We start from the raw sequence: 15,495 nt of genomic DNA on the forward strand, positions 1-15,495 counted from the left end.
AACAAATTACACATCTCCATTAAAGGTTTACTGGAAAGTTATACATATTTAAAATTTCCTTTGACTAACTGTATACAAACTAGTTCAAACCAGCTCCATCTCAACAAACTGTGACAGTAAACTGCTCCTTGTGCATTTATGCATCAATATTACAAATCTAATCATGTCATGTATAATAAGATATCATTTACTGGGGGCATTTTTCTACAGAATGAGTACTTTTTATTCTTAAAGTACATGTTGCTGTATTTTGGGGTTGGTCTACCTGTTTTATGAGCCGGTAAGGTTCATAAAACAGGTAGATATTAAAGTGTGTAAAGTGCGGATATATTTTTCTATCAGTATGAGCCGGCCGGTAAGAAAAAAAAGACAGGTCTGCCTAAAGGGAGTGGGAGTGGACGAAACCAAGTGTAGATATAGGAGGGGGGCCTTAAGATGCTCCACTATTGTTTTAGACACAATAAACAGTCCGTCGAACTTTTTTATTTGTACCTAAACTACAAAGCCAATAACGTAAAACATAAAAACAAACGTTTAATCCCACACTATGGAGAGATGCCTCCCCACCCTGGCGAGTTAGTTGAGCTATTCTCCTATGTGCGACCATAGACGGTAACACGTTTCATGCCCGCATAAACTGTAGGTGTAACCGGCAAAAAGCCATAAACCAACCTCCACGATGCCGAGGAGGGATTGTAATTATCTGTAAACTCATATATCATATTCACGGACTACTTTATTACCTTTGTACAAGCCCTGTCAAGTATTACATGCATTATGAAGAAACAAGGTTGAATATCCTGTGTAAACAATTTGATTTGGCTGCAAAATATATAGACTGAAAGACGTCCTGTTTCTAAAGCATTTAAAAGCCAATTGTCCTTCTTTGTATAATCCATAGACAAGTAAAAAGTGTTTTTATCAGTGAACTCTTGAAGAGGTGCAGCACCAAGAGCCGCGACCACTAGCGGAGCCTATAAGGCGCCCCACGCGCCGGCCGTGACGACGTTATTCTCTCACGTGATGACGTTGTTTTCTCTACGCTTGAGAGAGAGAGACAGGGAAGACTACACGGAAGGAACAATGGGCGTTGAACTCGATACCATTAGACCAGGAGACGGTAACAGATTGATTTTTTCCCCCCAAATCACTCGATAACTAAAGTAAATTTCCTTTTTAAAATATAGCCGATTTTTAACCCACGGTTTTTCTCATTTCAGGAGGGAGTTTCCCGCAGAAGGGACAGACTGTTTCCGTGCACTACGTTGGTAATACATAGCTAACGTTATTTAAATACTGACTGGTTGTTTAGTTCACCCACATTTAATTTACTATAGCAAATGTTACCCACTCAAACACACACGGGTGGTCGTTAGATGAGAGAATCGATGCTCCTCATGTCTGTTTGGTCATATTAGCTTAGTTTAGCTTAGCACAAGTACTAGCCTGGCTCCGTACCAAGTTACCAACATGTGCTAACCAGCACCCAACATGCTCGCCATCTTATAACGTTATACCTCGTTTGTTAGATCCGTATAAACACGGAAGTGCAAACAACAATTATTTCTCCATCTTAACGTTAGCCGCCCCGCATTGTTTCCTGTGTGTGTGCTAAGCTAAGCTAACTGTAAGTAACTTCATTTTGGGTGCATAGACGTTAAAGGTGGTATAAATCTCCCCTTTATTTCTTTAGCTAACGTGAAATAAAGTGCATATTTGTCCTCCTGCATGTAGTGTTGTTTATCAGTCTAGATTGTTTTCGTGTGGGTTGTCTCGTTTTGGATATATAGATATATCTATATATATATATATATATATATATATATGTCTGTCTTCTCTCGGCTATAATGGCACTCAAAGCCCCACAATAATACATTTGTAAAACTCAATATAGCAATAATTCTTTCCAGAAATCATGACCTGGGTTACTCAAGATAATCCACAGACAACTGCTCACAACAAGCTCTATATGTTTTTAAAATATGTTTCCCCCTTGGTTGTTGAACAGGCACGCTGACAAATGGAAAGAAGTTTGACTCCTCCAGGGACCGAGGAGAGCCCTTCAAATTCAAAATTGGAAAGGGTGAAGTCATTCGTGCTTGGGATGAGGGTGTAGCTCAGGTAAGGAGATTAGCCTCTAATGATTTTATACATCTAGATAGAAAGATAGTTAGTTACTTTGTTAATCCCGCTACAGCAGCATTTATGGTACAGGTTAAGCAATAAGAACAGATGGGCTTCCACATCTTGGGGATTTCTATTGAACCTGTGAATTAGGGGTGTGGCAATTTGGTAAAAAAAAATAATTCCAAAACTGGGCTAGTTACATTTTTAATAATTCTCCCTGCAAAACGTGCTAGGACCACAACATTATTGAAGTGCCATAACTATTTCAGCCATTAATCAAGGCAGTTGAGCAGAATAACTAAATACAAGCACCGCCTCCTTATCTCCTCAATTTGTGTCTGCGTTCCTGTCTTCGCTTTGATATTGGCAGACAACCGACTAGCTTTGGCTACCCTGAAGGTAGAAACGGACTCATCAAAGTAAAATGTGCACACTGGTTGGTCAACTCTCATGGCTTCACCTCTTGTTACCAGAAATAATGTATCATTAACGGTCACAAACCGAGCATTAAGATCAGCGTGCAGAGTCTTCTTCGAGACCGTTAGATTTGCTAAGAGAAAGCCACAGATAGCTTCACCAGGAGTCCACACAGTTATATAAACTGATGTAAACATGTTGCAAAAACAGCTCTCGTAAAGCGTTTTCCGACGACGTAAATATTGCCGACATCACAACAGAAACGATCAAGAAAAAATACAAACGATAGACATTTTAATATAATTTGGCGATGTGTATTGCCAAGACCTAGCGTCAACCAGGCAAGGGAGGGTCTAACAAATTACGCTTTTGATTTGCATTGTGGGAAAGGTAGTATCCAGTGTTTTTGTAGCTTGGCCCTTATTGGGGACTAAAAGTTAGAGTATCTCCTCTTCTGGTATATTAATATTGGGTGCTTGCTGTAAATGTATTACTAAATCACTGGAATACCCCTTTAACAGAGATGCCAAAAAGAGGGTCAGCCATTCAATATTGAACCATATTACTACCTTTTTTATGTAGCTTGCTCTTCACCTCCACAGATGACCATTGGCCAGTTGGCCAGGTTGACCTGCTCGCCGGACTATGCGTATGGTGCTCGAGGATTCCCTCCCGTCATTCCAGGAAACGCCACTCTCATCTTTGAAGTGGAGCTGCTGGGTTTTTCTTAAAAATTGAAAGTTGCTCTTCACAGTTTCTCATGCCATCATCATCTCTGACACAAATAGCTGTTTATTTAAAGGTGCCGTCGGTAGCATTTATAAACATGAATAAATTATTGTAGAAAGAATTCTCATACCGTGGGATGATTGAGACAAATTTGACACATGCCCGGCGCTAATGTTAGTGCTGAGATGACACCGGGATCAAAAAAACTTAAGGAAACAGTACAACTTGTTTCTTCCAGGATTCATGTGGCCTCCATTTCTACATTAGTCTGATGAATCATGGAATTATTAGACATCCAACAGAATGACCACCTAATCTGAACATTTAACACTAAATTTGCACAGAATGTATCTAATTTGTTCGTACCTTTTTATTCCAATGTCCCAAAAATAGTGCGGAAATGATTATTGTCTAAAATGCGTATGAAACACCTTTTTAATGAAGAGTCTATTTGTTCTTTCTTGCATTATGTATTTCTCTAACAGATGCATTGAGTTGATGACCTGGGACTTTGACACAATGTAAAGAATGTCTTACAGACAATAACGGCTTATGATTTCATTTTCATCCCTCCATGTATTGCCTTTCATCCTATCAGATTCTGAATCCTGACTCTTCAACTTTATTCTTGTCTTTTTGTCATAACAAGTTAAAGGCCTCAAGTGTCCTTGTGTTATGTCATGCTTGACAATTTCTTTGGTAATGTTTTACTTCTTTATTGTGTCATCCATTGATAAAGGGTATTTTCCGTGGGTTCTGCATTCTTGCATTAAAATCATGAAGTATACAATAATAATGTGGCATTCATTGACATTCACATGATTTACACTTTGAACAAGTAGTTCTGATAAACACTCGTGTAGTTTTACTCTGAGAACAAATCGCTCCAGACACAAGAATTCCAGGCGGTGCTACAGATTTCTATGCCATGAGTTTAGGTTCAGATGCATCAATGTGTTTTTGCTGTCCTGTGACTCACCATGTAAGGCTTTAGGAATGTTTTCCCATAAACAATATTGTTGTCAAACTAGATTCTGCTCTGTGTTCAGGTGGATTGTAGCAGTTTGATAATAAAACACATTAACTAGCAGGTAAACTATCTTGGCTATCCCTCCCTCTCGTGAGACAGTTAAAGTTCTTCCCAGTGGTGGAAGAAGTTTTTTACTTTAGTAAAAGTACCAATACCACAATGTAAAAATACTCCATTACAAGCAAAAGTACTGCATCCGAAATGCACATTAGTATTGCCATGAAAATGTACTTAAAAGTGAAACTACTTGATGCAGACAAATTAACAGAACTTAATACATTTCCACAAAGTGTGTTTAAAAACTACAAGTTATTCTTAAGTAAGTTTAGGGTTCGTAGATATGTGTTAACTCTGGGCAGTCATATTTACAGACATTTTAGTTTGGCTGTTCTGCCTACCGATTCACAAAAAAATATTAAAATACTAAGCCAATGTTGTCATACCATACTCTGTATTAACTCTTGTTAACTAATGTTCTAAATTAGTTTCCAAATTAGCCCTCCTTTTGCTCTTGATATTCCGTGTATCTCTGCTTTCATAGTGTTTTATAAACATTTTATTATTTTTATTAAATACAGAGATTAGCTTCTCAACACATTTGTGTTTGAACACAGAGCCTTCACGTGTGTTCTGGGTTCATCGGTTTGTTTTGATTGTGGTGGAAACCTTTGAATTACACGAGGGATGGAGCATCTGCTGCCTTCACTTGCGCTTTGTAATCTTCAAGCTTCACAATCAATCGATTCATTAAGAAAACTACAGCAGTTTATTCCATAATGAAAATAATTAGTGGTTGCAGTCTTATACAACAATGTTTTTTAAAAATTGCTCCACCTCAATTATAACAGTAAAATCCACATTTTTGAATGCATCAGTAATCATCTAATGAAATACAATGTAACAGTTACAGGGGCCATTTCTCTGCATACAGAGTACTTTTAATACTGTAAGTGCATTTTCCTAACCAAACTTTTCATTGCCAATGCAGCGCTTTTACTTTAAATGGAGTATTTCTTCAGTGTGATGCGCTATCAGTTCTCCGAATAGTTCCTCCAACACTACTTTGGGCTCATATTGGTGACAATTCCGACGGCATTTGAAGGCAGCATTTGGTCAGCGCTCATCACAGAAGAGAGCTCCACACCTGAAGAAGCGTTACACGGACGCACGGACGGACAGTCTGAAAGTTAAACATGGACATCAACATGATGAGAAACTATACATTTGGCTACATTAATAGTTAAGTTTGCCTCGTCTTCGTCCCTTTGTTTTTCTTTAATTAGACGAGTGCTCGTTAAGCTCATTGCGCTTTAATCATTCTTTGCGCTTTGGCGATGCGTTGCGAGCCGAGAGGAAGGATGGCGATGACCCTGACAAAGACAGCTCATCTCATCACTGCACTGGTTTTCGTTTTCCAGTTACAAATAAGCTTCACGAAGCTTAAATCCGTTTATGGTAAGTTATAAAATACGTGTCTCTTGAATCTGCCAATAATTGTTTTTTAGGCTAACCTAACTTTAGGAACAGGTCAGTTTGCGCAATACAGTAAAAACTGTAATGCTTGTAGAAGTAAATATTATTTGGACCTTAAGCTTTTGTTTTATCACCTAAGGTTATGGAATATGTGTGTGTTGTTAAAGCTAACATAACTAACAATACATTTACCTACTTACTGTGTGTTTCAGTGTAACGTTTGTTTGTTATTCCATGTTATGCATAGTTATCTCTTATTGGTTTTAAACATGCTTTGTTCAATATATATATATTTATATATAATCTATATCTGGGGATTGAATATGCCAATTATAGAAAGCGTGTGCAGATGTTTTGATATTTTCTTAAATAAGGTATCCCTTGTATTTTGTGCTTGGCTGAATGAAACATCGTAAACAGTATGATAAATCGGACTTGTGTTGATCTACAGACTGGGTATCTTAGCAAATTTTAAATGGCAGTAGCAGCCCGTCACTATACGACAGTTGCTTCTTCTATTACCAATAAAGCGGCTCCTGATACTTGCACAGAAAGCATCAATACGCTGCCCACCATGTGACAGAAATATAGACACAGCAGTCACAGCTGTCTGGCCTCACATGCCTGGTCCTGGACCTGCTGGTGTGAAGAATGTGAAGCATGCTTTCACCCTCTGCTGTGAAACGAAAAATTCGGACGCACAGTAGTCACTGGAAAGGGGTCGAATGACGGGATGAGCTGGCATGCTTGCCACATGGCACACGCAGGGGAATTGTTTATGTCCTGTTGCATGTGAGAAGAAGATGTTTGTTAACAGGTGGGATGTTCAAAGATGCATTCTCCACATCTAACATTCCCGTCACATACAATGTCCATTGTTTCTCACTAGGTTGGTTACAATATTCCACACTGACAGTATCTTAGCCTTAATGTTGTGTGCCAGTTTATTGAAGCAATATGATTTTTATGTGAAATATTGAAACCCAAGACTATGTTTTTTTTTAATGGAAATCCTAATGGACGTATTCTTTATGCCTTTTGCATTATTGTATACAAACTCCCCCAAAATTTAGCCTGGCGTATTTGGTATCTTTGGAAACTTTAAAATATGGAATTGGCCCATTTAAAAATACAAGTTCAGTGTGTTTGAATTAGAGCTGCAATTAATCAGCAACTATTTTGACAACCAATGTATCGTTTAAGTTCTTTATTTTTTGCAAGCCTTATTGAGAAACATTTGATGGCTCCAAGTCCTCGAATGTGAAGATTCGCTGCTTTTCTTGGTCTTACAATCTAGCATTCTGCTGCAGAAAACGGGATATTACTTTAGGGGTCCAGTTATGGCTGCATGCTCAACGATCTCTCGTGGGCTCTTAATCGCTTCCCGGCCACTAGGGGCCGCTAGTGGTCACACAGCTAACGTAAATGACGTTGTTTTGCTAACAGCTAACGTAACGGACGTTGTGTTTGGCTAACAGCTAACGTAATAAACGTTGTGCTTTGCTAACAGCTAACCCAATGGACGTTAACATAAGTGTTAATAAAGGGGGTTCAGCCTATTGTGGGTTGTATTCATTCAATCACACGATACACCTGTGGTCTTTCAGACACACCTGGTGGAGATCTGCACTCTAATGAGTATCTTTCTAGTTGATTGTGAAAACCATCTTAAATTGCAACACTAGTTTGAATGTTTTGTTTCATAGTTATGGGTCATGTAGCTGATAAAATGCCAGAAAACAAAAAAAAAAAAAATCGAAATTACCTCGAGCCCGAGGTCATACCTTCAAATGGCATGTTTGTTTTTTTTGTTAACGATGTTACAATTACTATTTAAAAGTTTTCATTATATGAGAAGCTGGAACAAGCAAATGTTTTGTCATTGTTAATTGATAAGTTACTTGAATGATAATTTGATTATAAAAATGTCTGTTTTTGATATTTGGAAAGTTTTCAATTGTGAGGAAATGCTTAACGTTAATTGACAGTTTTGGGTTTTTGAGTTGTCCTAAGTTCTTTTTTTCTTTTTTTTTTTAATGATTTCTTCTCTGAATATGACCATATAATTACATTTTAACAATTTATTTTTGATCTTAGTGTTGCTTCATTATGCCCACTATGCCCTGAACTTGAGAAGAGTTTTTTCTTTCCTTATTTGTTTTTATGTTAAATTAATCGGATTTACAGTCACAAAAGGATAAGTTGCGACATAACAAAATATTCTTGTTTTTCTTTATGTTAGTTACTTTTGTTCTTAAGTATATTTGTATAAAGAGTCCTCTAAAATGTGGATTTTTGCAGTTCACAACTCAGGCATTTTATTTGTATTGTTAATGATATAATTATGTATTGAATACTCCAAAAAACAAAACAGTAAGCTGTGTTCAAAACAAAAATAATGACCTCCCTCTTGTTGATTCCTCAGGAGTCTACCGTACTGACACACAGGGGATGTCTCCTCCAGAGGTGCGGCCATATGTCGTCGCAGGCAACAACCAGCCCAGGGAGAGGAGTCCCAGGTCTGGGGCCCCTGGCTGGGCTGCAGATAAGAGGGGCCACTACAGAGACCAGCACAAACCAGAGGAGTCAGATCCAGACCTGCTGTTGGACGAGGGGCACAACAATTCCACACAGATTGTGGTAAAGTTATTTACAGCCAAGAGAGGTTTTGCAAATTAAGGAAAATTGACTGTTGTGTTTGCTCGATGACCTGTTTCACTTTTCATACCCGTCATAAATCTGTTCATCTCACACTTCTGAATCTGAAAAATGCTACGCTGAAACTTGATACCCCCACCAACATAAACATGTCACATGTGTTGTCCCTAATACTGATTTCAATCCCTACATTTTTGCACAGGACATGGATCACGCTTACTATACATCTAAAATCTACGGTTCTGGAGACGCAGCCAGTAGAGAGCTGTGGGTGAACATCGACGAGATCGAAGAGGATGAGTGGAAGGCGTGTGGCTTTCTGTCCAACACCTACAGACAAGCTGAGGTATGAAGTCAGTCTGTGCGAATAAATGGGACAATCGGATTTTAAATATAAATATCTCAAGTAAAAGAAGTCCGGTGGGCAATCCATCTTTAATTAATCTATTTACTTTCACTTTCCAGAATGAAAAAGTGACAATTTTTCAATTGTATTAATGAACTGTTGATCAGTGCATTACAGTTCTGTTTCTGAATGTGTTGAATTGAGAACACTGTACACGCAGTGTCAGCTGCAGTACACAGTACAGCTACACACACACACACACACACACACACACACACACACACACACACACATTGTGTCGTTCTTCAGCATGAGTGAAAAAGACATAAGGCTTGCAAAGTGGAATATACTGCAATTCCTTTTTTAGTTGGATTTTCTTATGTCCAGTTCCTGGAGCACTTTTATTTTGAGATTTGTTTGAGTGAGAAAGGGTACTCTTGGTGCAGTTTTGAAGAAAATGTAGGTTGTTTAATAGTTAATATTTCATTGTGAACATACAATTGGACTTCAATTTTCCACAAAAGAAAAGCTACAAAAATGTTTTAGGATGCCAATTATAGTAATAAATAAATAAAATGGAAATCAGCAGGTCATACCTTAACAAATTTGGAATTGCCCAAGAAAATTGCAAATGGTGCATCTCTAGCACTTTTTCTTTCTTCTTTTCCAGAGAGTGAATCTTTCCTTTGACTTCCCTTTCTATGGACACATACTAAAAGAAATCACAGTGGCAACTGGAGGTGAGTCTTTAACTACACGTCTTTTCTTTAGAAGTTGTTATGAGGCTTAGTGGGTATTTAAAGTAGTTCTGGATGTCATCTCTTCTCCTGAGTTACAAGTAGAGCTGCATTATATGAATTGGGAATTTTTATTATATATTTCTTCACTTTTTCCCTTCATAGCACAGTGCATACTTAGCATACAATTAACCAAAAGCAATTTAAAAAGCAATTTAAAAATATTTGATTGCTGCTTTAAGAGACTATAACCTGCTTCACAGGTTTCTTTTGATGTTGTGTGTAAAGTGTTCTGGTATATGCTTTAGTGTTCTGTATGCTGTAGATCTCTTTCTATTCAACCTCTCCATCTCCAGCCTGAATAAAGTACTGAAGTTCAACAACAGAAATTTAAGATCTAGATTAATCTGCGAAAATACAACAGAAAACAAGCGGAGTTACTGAGAGTGAAGAAGTTTGTTTTGGGGGGTTCTGTTTGTTGGCCCTTTGTCTCATATCTCGTCCATGATTAAAATGATTATTGTGAATATCTCCCTGCATTGCATATAAATGAATGCTAGTAACCCCGGCATGTTTTACAGGTTTCATTTACACTGGAGTTATACTTCACCGTATGCTCACAGCCACTCAGTACATTGCCCCTTTAATGGCGAATCTGGACCCAAGTCTGTCCAAAAACTCTTCTGTGTTTTACTTTGACAACGGTAAGAGAGACCATTTTACTCAACTGTCCTCAATTGTGACTGCTTGTTTGTGTGTCTGCTGTAGAATATTTACACTACATGCCTGTGATGGTTATGTTTATGTATATCTACCACGTAGGCACTGCACTGGTGGTTCAGTGGAACTGGATTCACCTCCAGGACAACATCAGTCTCGGTACTTTCACCTTCCAGGCCGTTCTGCACAGCGATGGCCGTATCGTCTTTGCATACAAAGAGGTGACGTTTCATTTCCTCCTTTAGTTCTTCTGTTAATGTGAAATTTGTTTAATTATACTGCTTTTTTCTTTATAGATTCCTTTAGACCTCAACGACATCAGCACAGAGAATCATCCTGTTAAAGTGGGCTTGTCGGATGCTTTTGTGGTTCTTCATGAGATACAGCAGATCCCCAGTGAGTGACACATTTGGTGTATAAAAAAATGCATTTTCTTACTTTATTTTTACTAACCAAAACAAAACACTAGATCTCATTAGTAGTTAACAACATTATATCTTTCCTGACATGCTCCAGATGTTCGGAGGAGAACTATTTATGAGTATCACAAAATCGACATCCTCAAGTCCAAAATCGCAAATTCTACAGCTGTGGAGATGCTACCTCTCGCAAGTACGTTTCATGCTAGCGCTACGTTGCAGCATGGCCTGTAAAAATGCATTCAGGTTTAATTCACAGAGGCCAAAGCCGTCTCTTCCGCCTCACTCTTCACCGTTTTCTTTATTCTCAGCATGTCTCCAGTTCTCCAGCTGTGGTCCATGTGTCACTTCTCAGATTGGCTTTAACTGCAGCTGGTGCAGTCGGCTACAAAGGTAAACTGGAAAGCACTCGGAGCACCGAACCGACTGCACATTCCAACTGATTGTATTTAAATGAACGAAAACAACAGGGAAGTTTAATCTTCATCTGAATCCAGGGTTGCATTAAAATACACAGATGTTGGCTGATGGCAAACATTATATAAAAATGACCTTTTAGCAAAATTCCAAGTGAGTCAGACTCATGACCACTGCATTTTAATTAATAATGTTGTAGTGCTTCCTATAAGTGACTTTTTGTTGTCAGATATACTCAGTGTTGTGTGCTTATATCATCTAAATTTGGTTGCAATTACACAATTTGCAGTTATACAGACACAAGAATTGTTCAACCAATGAGAGGAAAATAAAATCTTTCAATGTTCTTGTCTTATTGGTTCTAAATTTTATGCTACAAAAAGTTTGGAAGATGCCTGCTTGATCTGATTAACTTACAAGCCTCACTTTAGATTCGCTGAATGCATTTTTGCACAGGATGAGGACTCTGGGTTCTGTCACTCATCACCTACATTGCAATTTTCCAGTGTGGACAGAGGAGAAACAATCACAGCAACCATAAGCTTTTCAATGTGGGACGAGGATTGTATCAATATAGAAAAAAAACATGAACTTTCTTTTGTTAAGAATAAACTAATTTACAAAAGCTTTATTTCCCTTGTTGCTTTTCTACACGCTGCCCTATTGCAGTGGAGTAAACGGTGTAAGAACTATATTCTACATGATTCCTACCAAAGCCTTCATGCAGAACACAGTGTCATAGTATTTAAACTACCTGGTAACTACAAAAATAAATCATCAACTGGTTGCAAAAGTCTTTAATAACATTTGGTTGTGAAAAAGCTTCGGTTCAAACACTTTGTCAATACTGTATCTTGAATGTTTGTGAAGGTAAACCTGTGATGACGGCTCAAGCTCACACTAATGGTATTTACTGTCTTTTCTTAGATGCTCCAGTGGCTTTGATCGTAACCGGCAAGATTGGGTCGACTTCGGCTGCCCGGAGGAGGTTCTCATCATTTTGGGATTTGAGTAAACTACAGAAAGTTAAACTCGGTTAGAAAACAACAGTTTACTGATGTTTGTTTTTCCAGAGAAGAGATCTCCGGTGCCTCGGAACAACTGATGTTACAAACGCCGAATCTCGCCACCTCACACACACGACCACTTCTGTTGCAACGACCACAAAGCAGCAGCGGTCGTCCAGCATGACCTCCAGACCCCCCCGCAAGACCTCCTCCGTCACCAACCCCTCAACGCACAGCAGCACAGGCAGAAGAATAATGTCCACTCCGCAGCCTCCAACCAGCAAACCTGCAGAAGGTAAGCAAGTTGTCTGTAGTAAACAAAACATGTATGTTTTAGTAGTCTTAGCATTGATTCATTTGCGCAGATAGGACATTTTATTTACTAACTCGTTATCGGTGGATCCGGGCTCCGATTGCTGCGTGTTCTCCACCAGTCACACAGAGAGGCTTCATACACATGACAGTTTGAGATTTACAAACCCTATTTATCATGTTCAATTTCAGAGTTTTTAGAATTTTATAAGCTATTTATTTAGATATTAATCCAGATTTTAAAGTCCTCTGTAGGTCGCCCTCTGCAGCTAAAGACTTGTCCCACTACCTCTTCATAGAATCATCTCGTTTGGTAGCTTTATGTCACTTCATTTCAGTTTTTTTCTCATTTAGGACAGATTACTGCAAAGGACATGGCAGGTGTCATTACTATCTCATGAGTTAATACTTGTTGCATTGTATCCACGGCCGGTGTGTTTTGTAAAGTCTGACAGTGTGAGGGTCAAGTGGTCAGCTATTTCCCAGCCCTCTGTTAGCTCCTAGCTGAGTGTATACAGCGCCATGTTAAATACTACATAGTATCCTCAGTTGCTAAAGGATGACTCAATGTATGCCTGTCACTCTGGTTAAGTCCGAATAAAGGAGGGCTGTTATTTTTGGCTGCAGTGGATATTGTTTGTTAGAGTAGGATGTTGTATTCAGATATTTTACTTCGGTAGATGGAAAAGTACTTGATATCTATTAGAAATGGACGTGGTCAATCTCTTAAGTTATTTTCCCAGAGAATTTTTTTTAAATATGAGTGACACATAACTTACTGTATGTCTTATCAATCAAAATAGTATATCATGTCAATGTCTTTCTTTTCCTAGATGACTCAAAGATCTCTTTGCACATTAATGAAGCACGTAAGTCATTCCTACCGTGTCTGCTTATTAGTTCATGTCAGTATTAAGTCAGCTCTTTATCAAAACTTACATATTTGTGTTAAAGGCACAGTGTGTAGCATGTAGCAGGATCTATTGACAGAAGTGGAATATAATAAGTATGTTTTTGATAGTGTATAATCACCCCGGAAATAAGAATAGTTGTTTTCAGACCTTTATATCTCCATATGGAGCTGGCTGCTGTGTTTCTACAGTAGCTCCAAACACTGGCTCTTGTTTAGTGCATTCATCATTCCTGCTGCGGCTGTAGTTCTCCCACACACTTGGCACACGGGAGATGTTTTGGTTGGTTGCAACCTCCCCGCTAGATGCCACCAAATCCTTCACACCACATCTTTTGAAGTGGTAACCGCTGCATGCATGTGCTGTTTTTAAGCCCAATCTCAAGTGTTCCTTAGTTGTATCCGAGGAAGGGATTGACTGAGACTCTCATCGTCCCGTCTGTGCAGCGGGACACGAGGAGACCACGGGAGAGCGTGACGAGCGGCCGCTGACTGGTCTGCTAGCGGGCATTGTCATGGTGATGGTCGTCATGGGAGCGGCCGTCCTTATGTCCGTCTACATGTACAACCACCCGACGTCCAGCGCCAGCCTCTTCTTCATGGAGGTCAGTGACACGTTGTGTTCTTACTTTGAAAGTGAATGAGGGGAAGTACTCCATCACGGTCGACGTTTGTCAGTTATTGTTCTCCTGCGAGCAGCAAAGCCTAAAGATACAAAGCTGGTCTCACGGGAGATGACTGTACACATTAAGTTTGATACTCATCAATGACACCAAATGTCAAAATGTCCCCGTCGTAAAAAATGATTCCCAGACTTGGAATGATATTTGCAGCTCATATTAATGGTTCCCGTTTTCAACTGTATTCTGCACATTTTATGTCCCAGTACTTCACATCAATGTGCACATTTTATTTTATTTTTTACCCTCTGGCATTTTGAAAGCCGGGGACTTTAATTGTATTATACATTAGTTTTGTTATGGTGTCTCTCCCAAATCAAAGCTGGAGAGTTTAGAGGCATCAAGTAACATGTATTCATCCGAAGCGATGCAATTACAGAGTGTATTTAGTGGAATAGAAACACACAGTTAAAAGAATGAAGTGCTCTGTATTTTCATTATACCCAGTTTCGTGTTCATTTTCTGTCACTTTCCCCCTCTCAGCGGCGGCCGACTCGCTGGCCAATCATGAAGTTCAGGCGAGGCTCTGGTCGCCCTTCTTACACCGAGGTGGAGGCTCCCAGTCAGGACAGCATGGTGGTCATCGACCCCAAACAGTCTTTTGTCATGGCAGACAGAAGAGAGAGTGAACAGAAAGAAGGATTCATAGTTCCTGATCAGAGGGAGCGCTTCCTGGTCTCAGAGAGCTGACACTACGTATCCCTGGAGGTTTTGGGACAGAGCTGGATCTCTATGTGACGGAGACTTTATTTTCCATTCAGCTGCTGCTCAAGTTCATTTTAAGGATAGAATTTGAGTGTTCAGAGAGGAAAACACCAAACCTCTATGAGGAAAGTAACTACAGAATATATTTACAGTTTGGCTTCACGTTTACATTAATGAGCCATTCCTAATGTAAAAAATATAAAAAGTTTAAATGTATTTAGTCCAGGTCACTCGTTTGTTTACTACAGCTTCACAAAGTGCAAGAGCTGAATGTTTGTTTTGAGACCATTTTCTCACAAAGACGGTTGTTATTTTCCAGAGTTATGTGTTGTTCCCACACCTTCACAAAGAGGAATGTCGTATTCGGGTGTCATTTCCTCATCTCAAGAATACAGACTGAATTCCTCACTATTACACCCACCTTCATCGGAGGGCAAACAGGGTGCACAGTGATTTACCTTTGAGCACAATGAATCGAATGTCTGGGACCTTTTTGAATTTTTACTTTATTTTCCGAACGAAGTAAAAGCAGATATAATATATTACTGATTGGTTTGCTGTACACTTCCACATCACAACCATGGGGAAAAAAATACAAGTCTATTTGTTTTTAACATGATACTGTCTCGTCATTTTCTTTCGGTAAAAACAGTGCAAATTGCATGTATTTATATGCACAACTAATGATGTTACAATGAAGTCTATAAAATGTATAATAATTGTTTAGGACATATGAAATCATCTTTTATTTTAAAAAGTCTTAGAACTCAAGTGCTATAGATTTAACCTTTAAGAGTAGTTTTAACTA

The 15,495-nt window shown here is 38.9% G+C and overlaps 2 protein-coding genes across 2 annotated transcripts; both read left to right on the forward strand.

Moving 5' to 3' along the window:
- The first annotated feature begins 1,008 nt into the window (after positions 1 to 1,008).
- Positions 1,009 to 4,069, forward strand: LOC142956414 (peptidyl-prolyl cis-trans isomerase FKBP1A-like). The gene is made up of 4 exons (XM_076098005.1): positions 1,009 to 1,120; positions 1,221 to 1,268; positions 2,009 to 2,121; positions 3,147 to 4,069. The coding sequence occupies exons 1-4, from the start codon at positions 1,024 to 1,026 to the stop codon at positions 3,273 to 3,275; spliced, it is 387 nt and encodes a 128-aa protein (XP_075954120.1). The 5' UTR covers positions 1,009 to 1,023; the 3' UTR covers positions 3,276 to 4,069.
- A 1,513-nt stretch (positions 4,070 to 5,582) lies between these two features.
- Positions 5,583 to 15,306, forward strand: plxdc2a (plexin domain containing 2a). Its single transcript, XM_076098105.1, has 14 exons — positions 5,583 to 5,758; positions 8,202 to 8,416; positions 8,637 to 8,780; positions 9,451 to 9,520; positions 10,099 to 10,221; positions 10,340 to 10,458; positions 10,534 to 10,633; positions 10,754 to 10,849; positions 10,968 to 11,049; positions 12,001 to 12,061; positions 12,147 to 12,375; positions 13,226 to 13,261; positions 13,750 to 13,907; positions 14,466 to 15,306. Exons 1-14 carry the CDS (start codon positions 5,638 to 5,640, stop codon positions 14,670 to 14,672), a joined length of 1,761 nt encoding a protein of 586 aa, XP_075954220.1. The 5' UTR covers positions 5,583 to 5,637; the 3' UTR covers positions 14,673 to 15,306.
- The last annotated feature ends 189 nt before the right edge of the window (positions 15,307 to 15,495 follow it).

Source organism: Anarhichas minor, unplaced genomic scaffold, assembly GCF_050575085.1.
Source record: "Anarhichas minor isolate MPS153535 unplaced genomic scaffold, ASM5057508v1 ptg000024l, whole genome shotgun sequence".
Lineage (NCBI taxonomy): Eukaryota > Metazoa > Chordata > Actinopteri > Perciformes > Anarhichadidae > Anarhichas > Anarhichas minor.